Consider the following 12,213-nt stretch of genomic DNA (forward strand, 5'->3'; position numbering starts at 1 on the left):
TCTGCTGATGTAAGACAATTTCCTTTTCTTTAAAAATCAACTTAACAGCTTTCATAAAGAAGCCTGGAGCTTGATTCAGGCTGATGGGACTTCGTAACACTATAGTTTCATAACAGAAGTCAAAAGATATACATAAATTTCAGTCCGTCACAACTCCTAGATTACATCAGCCTAGAGACAACCAGAGTTACATAAAGGCAACAACTTTTATTATTTTAAATACTTCTTAAGACACACTGAAAATTAAATTTTAAAAATTCAGTATCCTACTAATAAAAGTTTATCTTTCCCTATGTTGCTTCCTTGTTCCTATGCATCTATCATAAAAGGTAATTTTAAAACCCAAACTTTCCTCTAATCAACAGTAAATATGTCATTATCCTCTTCCCTCCCTTCCACAAACAAAGAATTCTTTTCTTAAAATGCATTCATTCATCCCACTGAATGTTAGACTATCAAGAATTACCAAGATGAAAGAGAAACAGTTTCTTTTCCCAAAGAGCTTAAAACAAGAAATAAAATGAACTACTTAATATTTTTATTTCATGTTCTATATCTTGCCTCTTTCATATTTCAAAAAGGAATAGATGTTTTTATAATAAAAGGGGGCAACCCCGGGCATAAGAACAGCACAAATAATATACTATAAGAAGTCAAGGGGAACACATGATTTTCAGCAGCAAGATTTATCACCAAAGAAAAGTGACAGATATCTAGGAATGGCCTTATAGGCAAAATTCATAAATGCAGAGAAAAGCAAATATGAAGTTACATGATATTGAAGGCAGAAGGAAAAGTTTGGGCCAAAGCATGGGATCAAGAAAGCCAGCAGCTTATGTGAGGAATAATAATTAGTTCATTTTGAATTAAAATGCAAAAGGAAGAGAAAGACTGTCTTTTCCCTAAAAGTCTGAAAAAGTCTGAAAACTAAGCCTCAGAGCACTCCAACATTTAGGAATCATGAAAAGAAGGTCTCAGCAAAAAAAATTCAGTTAGTGTGGTTTTTTGGCCCAACCTCTCCCAAGTAGGAAGTCTGGCTGGAGACTTGGTACACATGAGTAGGCTTCGCTTTAGCCTGAGTGTGTGAAGAACAAGCAGTCACCACGGGGCTACCCTTAAATCCCAAACAACAAGGAGGGAAGAGGGCACCTGCAACTGAAACTATATTAACACTTGCCCAGATATTTCATTAATTTTTTTGAACTCTCTGGTATTTCCCCCCACAATGTATAAAAATGTATTAGAAAAGCTTAGCACAAGAAAGAAACCACTCAATAAATGACAGCTGTTATTAACACTCTAAAATTAACATCTACCATACTAAGTTGTTTCCCACTTTCAGTGGCAAAAACCTTATTATTTAATTTAAATAACAAACAGTTGAGAAGGTGACAGACTGAGTCTGAAATATTTGAAGAGAGAGCCTGAATCATGGTGGAAGCTCAAAAACAAAGTAAAATTTGGGAAGGAAAGTTGGAGTAAGGTACCTAGAAAATTCAATGGGAAAAGAAAAATCTTTTCCACAAATGTGCTAGGAAAACTGGAGAGCCATACACAAATAAATGACATTAATCCCTACCTCACATCATACATAAAACTAACTCAAAAAGGATCACAGACCTAAGCATAAGAAAACTACAAAATTTTTGGAAGAAAATATAGGTACTAACCTATATGACCTTGGATTAGACAAAGCTTTCTTAGATGCACCAAAAAACAAACAAACAAACAAACAAAAAAAACACCACACAGGCAAGGAAAAAAATACATAAATTGGACAACATCAAAACTAAAAACCTTTGTGCTGCAAATGATATCAGCAGGAAAGTGAAAACAACAAAACAGCAAGAAATATTTACAAATCATATATCTGAAATGTGTTTGCATCCAGAGTATATAAAGCACTCTTACAAACTTGACAACAAAAAGACATATAATCCAACTTAAAAATTGGCTAAGGATTTGAATAGACTTTTCTCCAAAGATATGTAAGTAGCCAATAAGCACATGAAAAGATGCTCACCATCACTGTCATTAGGAAAATACAAACCAAAACCAGAATGAGATATCATGTGACACCCACCAGGATGGCTAGAATCAAAAAGACATATAATAATAATAAAATAACAAGAGTAAATTGAGGATATGGGAAAATTAGAACCTTCATACATTGCTGATGGGAATATAAAATGGACTAGACGATCAGGAGAACAGTCTGGCAGTTCTTTAAATAATTAATAAAGTTACCGTATGACCTAGAAATTCTGCTCCCAAAAGATATGAAAATATATGTCCAGAGAACAATTTGTACATGAATGTTCACAGCAGGTGCTATTTACAGTAGCCAAAAAGTAGAAACAATTCAAACATCCATCAACTAATAAAGGGATAAACAAATGTGATATATCTATACAATAAAATATTACTTGGCCATAAAAAAGAATGCAGTACTGAAACATGCTATAACATGGGAGAATCTTGAAAGCATCATGCTAAGTGAAAAGAAGCCAGCCACAAAATACTACATAGTTCATGATTTCATTTATATGAAATGTCTGGAATAGGCAAATCTAAAGACACAGAAAATAGATTAGTGCTTGCCAGGGGTCTGGTGGAAGTATAGATTGGGGAGTGGCTATTAATGGGTGTGAGGTTTCATTTGGTTTGATAAAAATGTTCTAAATTTAGATTATGGTGATAGTTGCACAACCATGAATACAAAAAAAAAAAATCTATGAATTGTACGCTTTCAATGGGTAAATTTTCTAGTATGTGAATTACAAATTATATCTTTTTTCTTTTTTTTATAATTTTATTTATTTATTATTTTTGGGGGGGTACACCAAGTTCAATCATCTGTTTTTATACAAATTATATCTTAAAGGTTTTTTTAATGTTAGGTAAATCTTTAAAATTTAAAAAAAAAAAAAAAAAAAAAGCTGGGCAAGTTTTTTTTAGCTAACTTTCTCCTTAAAATATCTCCCAATGAAACTCTTCCCTGGAAGAATCTTGTAGGGCTTTGTATTTTGTAATAAGAAGGAAATTCAAAACAAGGCCTACAAGAAGACAATTCATTCTGAGGGAACAGAGTATCTGTGAACAATCTCTGGAATGTTCTACAGTCCTTAAGCTATATAATTTTCCAACTAAGGATAGGAAGTAGCAAGAAGTAGTAATAATAATAAAAGTAGTAATAAGTGTTATTATTAATTTAGGTAACAAGTACTAAGTATTTATTATACATCGGGTTTTATAAGTATTTCCTTATTCAATCTTCATTAAAAAAAAAAACCTTATTCAAAATAAAAGTCCACAGTAGAAGACTGGTTAAATAAATTATGATACATTATACAACAAACTTTTATGTAGTCATTAAAAACTATTTTCTGGATATGACACCAAAAGCACACGAGGGAAAAAAAAAGATAAGGTGGACCTCACCAAAATTAAAAACTTTTGTGCATCAAAGGACACTATCCTTTGAAAAAGTGTAACATTCCTTGGATAAAAAAGCAACCCACTGATTGGGAGAAAATATTTGCAAATCACATATCTAATAAGGGACAGATATCCGGAATGTATAAGAACAACTCAACAACAAAAAAACAGCGAGTTTATAAAATAGGCAAAGTACTTAAATAGACATTTCTCCAAAGAAGATATACAAAGGATCAGTAAACATATGAAAAGATGCTCAACGTCACTAGTCAGTAGGGTAGGGAAGTATAACCCATGACCCATGTTCGTAGCAGCATTATTCACAATAGCCAAAAAGTGGAAGCAACCCAAGCATCCACTAAGAGATAAATGGATAAACAATGAGTGGCACATACATATATGCGATGGAATATTATCCAGCCTTGAAAAAGAAGGAAATTTTGACACATGCAACAACATAGTTAAACCTTTGAAGACATCATGCTAAGTAAAATAAGCCAGTCATAAAAGTACAAACATTGTATGATTCCTCTTTTATGAGATTCCTAGTGTAGCAAAATTCATTGAGACCAGAAGTAGAATGGTGATTACCAGTGGCTGGGAGAAGGGGAGAACGCACAGTTAAGTGTTTAACAGTGTGCAGTTTCACATAGGGAAGATGAAAAAGTTCTGAAGATGGGTGGTAGTGATGGTTACATAACACTGCAAATTTACTTGATGCCACAGAGCTATATACTACTTAAAATGGTAAATTTCATATTTACATGTTTTATCACCATAAAAAATTATTTCATAACAATCACACCAAGATATATCAACAGGAAATGGAAGAATGTATATGTGGTGGGATGAACTAGCAATCTTCCCCACTTAAATTAGATAGCACACAGTAATCAAAACAATTCAATGGGTCTGATAAAGAGCCTTCTCCTCTTGGGTAACAAAGAGAACAATGACTGACAGCTACTGGTTCCTGAATTACAAGGCTCCAAGCAACACAGGAAAGATGTAAATGCTTCTTGGCACAATAACAGAGGTGGTCTAGTGGGCTTCACATAAACGTTGCTCATCTATAATTAAGGCTGTGAGATGTCTGAGAAAAAGAAATGCTTTTTTTCTTGCGTTTTATTACTTCACAGGTTACTTAGGAAATGACACCAGCTTGATCATTGCTCTCACTAATATAGAGGTTGCACAGAATTGAGCACTCACTTTACCTTCATTCACTGAGTTAGCTCTCCTATCTCTCCAAATCAGGTAGAGAAGAAAATAATTGAGCAGAGGAGAGCATTACTGCCTCTCCTGCAGAGGCCAGAGGCATTGTTCAATTGTACAAAATACATGTAGGATTCAAGGAGAAATACCATTTCTTGTGGAGAGCATGTTAGGGATATCATCAGACTAAAAGATTCGAACAGACTGTGTGATTTGGCATATAGGCATATCTGTCCCTATCTTTCTCTCTGACTTCATCTCTTGCCTCTCTTCCCTGTGATCACTCAGCGTGCCCTCTTGCTATTTCTCAACACAAATTTTGGACCCATCTGAGGGATCCTGAACCTCTTTCTGCCTGAAACATTCTTTACTCAGCTGTGCTCAAACATTCTCTCACCTCATTCAGTTCTCTCCTCAAATGTCATGTTTTTAAAGAGGCTTTCCTTGATGATTTTATTTAAGATAGCTTCTTCCCCATCATTCTCTATTCCCCTACACTGTTCCATTTTTTTCATAGACTAATCACAATTTTACATAATTTGTTTATTGTTTATTTCCTATCACTAGAATGTAAACTTACAGGGCAGGAAGGACATCAGTCTTCCTCATTACAATATTACTGGTGCTTAGAACAAGGGCATACAAACAACAAACGAATATCTGCTGAAGGCTAATAGGCAGGGGAAGAGAGAAAGGAGAGTGCAATGGACAGGTCAAGCATCCAAAAAGGCCACTCCTACTTTCAAAGGACTAAGTCTGGATGTGCCTCCCCTTGCAGTCTTAAGAACCTAACACCTGATAGCTAGAATATCAGCCTTTACTACTCCTACACTGCAATATTCTTGAAAGTTGCCTGATCCTTTGGTAAATAAAGTTGTTTATCTGTATTGCAGTTCAAAGGATTTGGTAAGGCGAAGGCTGACAGGGCCGAATGGGCAAGGAAAAAACGTGTAATTTACCCTAATGTGAGAGTTTTACACAACAAGAAGCTGGAAGGGGACTGGCTCCTCTAGGTGGTCTACAACTCAGAATCACCTTGGCTCAGTAGCAACTGTGAAGAAATCCATAACCCAAAAAGTATAAAAACAACTTCCAAGTGCTAAAGAATGAATTCTTTGACTTTGTAACAAAAATTAGCAAAGATTTCCCTTTGGAATCAAAAAGGGAAGGGCCCTGATACACTCAGGTTACTTACATAAGTTCAATTCTGTGTTTTTTTTTTTTGGAGGGGGGGATATATACAGAGAAAAAAGTAAATTTTTAAAGTTCAGTTAACATACATTATTGTATTTTTAAACATCTAACAACAGAAAAGCCAGACATTAACATATTTGGTTATCTTAAAGCCACAAATGTTCCCTAAATCCAACAATAGTTTCAATGCATTCTTTGTGTTATTAATCTCTAAAAGGTATATACTTGGACTTCCCTGGTGGGGCACTGTTTAAGAATCCACCTGCCAATGCTGGCGACACGGGTTCGAGTCCTGGTCTGGGAAGATCCCAGTTGCCGCAGAGCAACTAAGCTCGTGTGCCACAACTACTGGGTCCATCTGCTGCAACTACTGAAGCCTGCGCACCTAGAGCCTGTGCTGGGCAACAAGAAAAGCCACCGCACTGAGAAGCCCACTCACTGTAACGAACACTAGCCCGTTTGCTGCAACTAGAGAAAGCCTGCGCAGAGCAACAAAGACCCAACGCAGCCATAAATAAATAAATAAATAAATAAACAAACCTTTAAAATAAATAAATAAACAAACAAACGAAAGGTATATATTCTTCATTGGGATATTGTGGAAGAAAAAATAAAGAAGAAATACACTGTCAGTTGTTATGCATGGGTGGTGAAATCAAGGATTACCTTAATGATTTTTTTTTTTTTGGCCACGCCTTGTGGCATGTGGGATCTTAGTTCTCTGACCAGGGATCAAGCCTGTGCCCCCTGCATTGGAAACTTGGAGTCTTAACCACTGGACCACCACGGAAGTCCCCCAGTGATCTTAATACTTAAATATGTTCTATGTAATCACAATAAATAAACTTATTTAAAAATTAAAACAATAAATAATTTAACAATCAACTTTACCAAAGAAACATAATACAGCCACTTATATAAGACCTTTCTCTGTTCTCAAAGACAGAGGAATGAACTATAACATTGTCCTATTTATAACCTTTTCTCCAAAACCAAAAATCACTGTTATGGTGAACATTTTATTTCTCCTTTTCAATACAATTTTCAACAGGTTTATTAATCTTACTTTTTTAAAAGCAAGTCTTTGAGCATACTACTATAAAAATTGTGATTATATTAGAATTTGAATTTTTCAATGATCCACTGGTATAAGAATACCCTGAATTAAGTAAGATCTTTTGTGGCACATGTTCAGAACCACATATTATTAAGAACCATTCCTGACAGTAACATCCTCAGAAGCAATCTAAAATTACAGAGGAAAAAAAAAAAGTCTATTCAAAAGAAATAACATGAGCTAATGAAGAAGGAACAGTGGACAGTTCTTTGCCCACCCACATCTACTCCTCTCTTCCACCTTTCCAAAAGAATACCATTTTTTTCCATGTTCCCAACCTCATCCTCAGCAGCAAGGGTAGATCCTGATTAGTATAAACTGTTACTGGTCTTGGGTAGAACTAACCAGACTGAATGGAAAGACACAGTTCAGGATTATAGGAACAAATCACTCTCTCCTTGCGGATTTCATTGATTACAACTGATTTCAAGGAGGAAATCAGCCTTTGGATATCAACTTTCTGAAGAGCAGGGCAGAGAAAGAGAAACAAACTGGATCTATGATGAAGTCATTGATTTGCTGAATCAAATAATTTTGGAGTTTGTCTACCAGTCTGTACTTTCTATTCTGTATCCTAACAAAGTTCTTTTTAAGCAAATTTGAGTCAGGTTACATAAAACCCAATTTATGTAGCCAAATGTATCCTAACTCATATAGAAGGAAATCAAATAATTCTGAATTATCTTGTTAACGAAACAGTCAAATACTATGTGTTAATATGTGTTAATAACTTAATTAATACTTAGAACTGTTGGCAACTACATCTCAATCATATAAATAAGTTTAACTATCCCATCTGCCACACTGCCTTAACAGCTGCTAAAAAGGATGTCAGTAAACACCAATGCATCTTCCTTAAAGATTTTTAAAAAGAAAAATGTTATACATACTTACACTTTATATTTTTTATGTAAACAAATTTAAAAAAAAAAAGGAAAGAACAATCTCAGAGTTCCTTCTAGGGCTTGCATTTGGTTGACAAACAACTTAATAATCAGGTATAGTTTATAAGAATATTGAGACAATTCATGTATGTAACAGTTTGAAAATTTTCCTGTTTGTACTTTGTGTGCACACTTATACATACACAATTTTTATATATGTAGACAAAACTAAGATAATTCATATAAAAGAAAAACATTTTTATTTTATTATAGGTATTCACCAAAGAATATGCCATAGTGCATTAATAACATGAGAATCATAAACTAATGGGTTTTTTTCTTGCTTGATGGCTATGTAAAAATATATCTGGCATATGAAAAGTAAATCTCATTAGTCATTTATAGTAATACACAAATATTGCCAGGGAAATACAAAAACACTAAAGTTTACTGCTGCCAAGTCACTGTGGCTAAATATCAATTAAAAAAACAAACCAAGAAAAACATTTGAACTTCTGCAGTCATAGCTCAAGAATACAGAAGGCAAAAACAAAAGTGGATGCATTCTGAGTCCACCCTTGAAATCCTAATGTCTGACTCTAGCAGAATGAACCAAAAACTTCAGTGTAGAAAAACTGGTGTCACTTTATATGTCCCATACATAATAGCAGGTTGGAGGCACAATCAAATCTAAAAATCTATTATATCAGGAACTGGAAATCTGTACTATTAAAGGGTAAAGATGAACATATAATTTGTTGTATCATGAGGAAGGATAAATGAGAAATGGAAATCCAATGCAGTAAGGGAAACTGATTGCCAAATATTTAAACAGCTTTCAAACTCCTCAGTATCAAATCACTATTGTTGGACTCAAACCTCAGCATCCTATCAGAGTACAGAACTGGTACCCCAGTCACATCCCTAGCTATCCCTTAATAAATTAAACTCAAAACTGTCAATTTTATTAGATATAAACTTCTTAAGGACTTCTTTCAACTAAAAACAGAAACAGTTGCAGTAACAGCTATTTCATTATTACTTCTGTCCTAAAAGCATGGATTCTTAAAACTTCTAGTTAATAAAGGACTAAATTTTAAGAATAGGAAGGAACCTCAGGAAGTCATTTCTAATCCACACTCCATCTCAAGCTAGGAAACTCTGATGAATGCATTTATCAAAGATGTTTGGAGTTCTTCACATTCAAGGCTTAATGTTGATTGCTGGGGGTAACACAAACATATCTAAAACCTGACACCTTCCTTTAAGGAATCTATAGGATGCCCCGAGGAATTATGGAATGTGAAACAGAATAATAGTATACCGTAATAAACATAAAAATAAAATCCTAAGAATCAAGAGGAGTCTTAAAGCAAGATAAAAGGCTTCAGCGGATGCTTCAGTGATGTTTGAGTTAAGCCTGGAATCTGGACATTTGGCAATGGAAGGGAAGGACATTCCAGACAGTCAGAATAAAGTCTGATGCCCTATACATACATGTATCATTTCCAATGCCTCTTTCCTTACATAGCCTGCTTTTGCCATGCCAGTCATTTTTGTGTTCTTCCAATAGGACAGGTTCTTCAAACAGGCATTCCCCTCTAGGGGCCTTTGCATCTGCTGCTCCCTTTGTCTGGAAAGAACTTCCCCCAGATACCCGCAAGGCTGGCTTTCTCATCTCTTTCAAGTCTTTGCTCAAATATCACCTTCTCAGTGAAAACTTACCTCACTATCCTATTTTAAAGTGTCACCCTTGCATTCCCTATCACCCTTCCCTGCTTTATATATCCCACAGCACTTATTACTATCTGGCATGGTATATATTCTACTTATTAGCTTTGTCTATGCCTCTGTTGAAAGAGCAGAAGTTATCTGTTCACCTCCGAATTTTAAAACACTGCCTGCACATGGCAGGCATGAAATCAATATTTGTTGACAAACTGACTGATGGAATAAAGAGTGAACAAATGAATCGAATGAATGAAAAAGGTTTCTGTCCTCAAACAGGTTAGGATCTATCAGAGAAAGCAAATATATAAATAAATAAATAATCTTAAATTATTCCTGAGTAACAAAATATACAATTGGCAAAACTCAATCTATAAAAGACTAATAACAGTTTCTGGCACCCCACTTTCACATGTTCAGTCACCACTAGATTCTTCTTTTTACATCTCTTAGTGCCCTACCCCCACTAACACTGTCATTTAGCAATGACCAAAAATGACACCAGAGCTGCCAATGCTGCAAGAACTGTCTCCTCCCACATTAACCTTCACTGCTACCTAGTGAGTACAGGTAAAAGATATTTCCGTTGCCATCTTTGGACAAGAGAAAGATGTATTCCAGGATTTCCAAATTCACTACATTTTTCTGTACATGGTTAAATTCTACACTGTAAGAGTGGTTACACTGATATTATGGATTAGTCACGAAAGCTTCTACTTTGAATACTGCTTAATTATTAAGTGGAGATATGCGAAAACATTTTAAAATTCTGTTTCACTACTGGAACATACTGTTTCTACACTGCAGATGGATGGCAAAAGCAAAATGGCTAAAAGAAAGATTCCTTCAATAAAGTGTAGTACTATATTTTAGGCAAATGGGTAACAATGTAAAGTCAAGGGGATTTTTTCCACTCAGAAGAATCAACTAGAATTTTATCCTGGATTGAAGAATGATGTAGAATTCTTAGAGCATTAGAATTTAAATTATACTGCACTAAAACCAAACATGAGTAGTAGAAAATATTCTTTATCGCCAGCAAAAGCAAAACTACTTAGGGAAATGAGAAATGAGCTCAGGATTTCTCACTTCAACTAACACCTCCACAGACTGCATTATCATTTTAGGCAAAGTGACATTTTCACATTTAATTTTTAACAACAGGAATTATTTCCATCTGGGATTTATCTAAATAAAAGTGTTTGCTTTGGCACAATTTCAATATTTAATTGAAAGTTCATTTTTTGGCTCTAAGCAAAATGCCCAATACTACACAATAGGTATATCTCTACATTAATCCTACCACTGAGCGCCTAATTTTGTTTTATCTAGTGGTGAATTTTGCCGTCAGATAAGCACATCTGTCTATAACCCTCCCTCAAACAATGATAAATTACTTATCTTCACTACCGTAAAACCTTCTGCATTTTTCAACAATACTGACACTTCTAAAAGAGCTTAACAAACATTACTGTTCTTCGTAAGTAGTAGAAAAACTATAAATTAGGGCAAACCCCATACGTAGAAAAATGCCAAACCAGCCGCTGAAATAACTTTCAGGTATAGCATCACAGTCCTAACTGGTCAAACTACAATCCTCGCAAGTTATTGCAGGAGTAAATAAATTGCAGCCACTAGGCGAAAAGCCACGGAAAAACGTTAGGTCCTCAATTATCTCCTTGGTTAAAAAGGAGACACCTGAACGTCACACTAGGCCGTCGATCACGTATGGCAACCTACAGGAAAGACTGTACTGAGCGTGCAGGTCTCCAAACGCAAGACGCCAAAGTTCCTCCGCGACAAGAGGATTACAGCGAAAACCAGTAGCCCATCTGTCCACAGGGGAAGAGAAAAGAAGTCCACCAGGAAAGGCTGGGAGCAGGGAGGTGGGGCTGCGAGACCAACCCGCTCCACGCCGTCTGCCTCGGCTGCTAACAGAAGCCGCGGGCCGCAGACAGGCGAGAACGCGGGATGGGCTCGAGAGCGCAGGTGGGCTGCGGCTGTCGACCGGCTTCGGCCCCGCGCCGCGAAGTCTCCAGGGCCTCGCCCGCGCAGCCGGGAAGCCACCCAGCCCACAGACGGGCGGAGGAGCCGCCGGGGCAGAGCCACGTCGCAGGAAGGGAGCGCCGAAGGAGGTGGGCACTGGCACACCCACCCGGAGGCTGACAGCCCGGAGCGCTAGGCGGCCGGGGCGCGAGAAGGGCCGCGGCGCGCCTGAGGGGGTCGCCCTGAGGGCGCCGCCGGCCGCCAACGCTTCCCCCTCGCCCGGATCGGCGGTGGCGGGTACTCACGTAGGGCTGGTAGAACTTGGAGAGCCGCGGCTTCCCGTGGTTGTTAAAGATGAGGATCGCCTTGATCATGGCTGAGCCGGGCCGACCGGGTGGGAGCAGCGGGCCAGGGCGGGGGCGGGCACGCGAGCCTCGCCTCGCCTCAGGATCTCGCCGACGATCCTTCCCCACCCGCCCCCTCCCGCACACGCGCGCGCGCGCGCGCGCGCGCCCCCGAGCTGTGGGCCGGGGCTTGGGTGGGGCGGGGCCTGGGCGGGGTCGGTGCGAAGGGAAGCGGAAACAGCTCCAGGCTGGAGCTCGAAGCGTCGGGACGCCTGCGCACTCGGCGGCTCGCGGGTAAATGGCCTAC

At 37.6% G+C, this 12,213-nt stretch overlaps 1 protein-coding gene across 5 annotated transcripts in view; it reads right to left on the bottom strand.

The window, feature by feature from the left end:
* Window positions 1-12,212, bottom strand: part of AP3S1 (adaptor related protein complex 3 subunit sigma 1) — a 64,678-nt gene extending 52,466 nt beyond the window's left edge. For all 5 annotated transcript variants that reach the window (XM_057737007.1, XM_057737001.1, XM_057737015.1 and 2 more), the window contains exon 1: window positions 11,868-12,212. In XM_057737007.1, the coding sequence (XP_057592990.1) occupies window positions 11,868-11,936 (69 nt within the window). In that variant the 5' untranslated portion in view covers window positions 11,937-12,212. The remainder of the gene's footprint in view (window positions 1-11,867) is intronic.
* Between the last annotated feature and the right edge of the window lies 1 nt (window position 12,213).

Source organism: Hippopotamus amphibius, chromosome 1 (assembly GCF_030028045.1).
Source record: "Hippopotamus amphibius kiboko isolate mHipAmp2 chromosome 1, mHipAmp2.hap2, whole genome shotgun sequence".
Classification (NCBI taxonomy): domain Eukaryota; kingdom Metazoa; phylum Chordata; class Mammalia; order Artiodactyla; family Hippopotamidae; genus Hippopotamus; species Hippopotamus amphibius.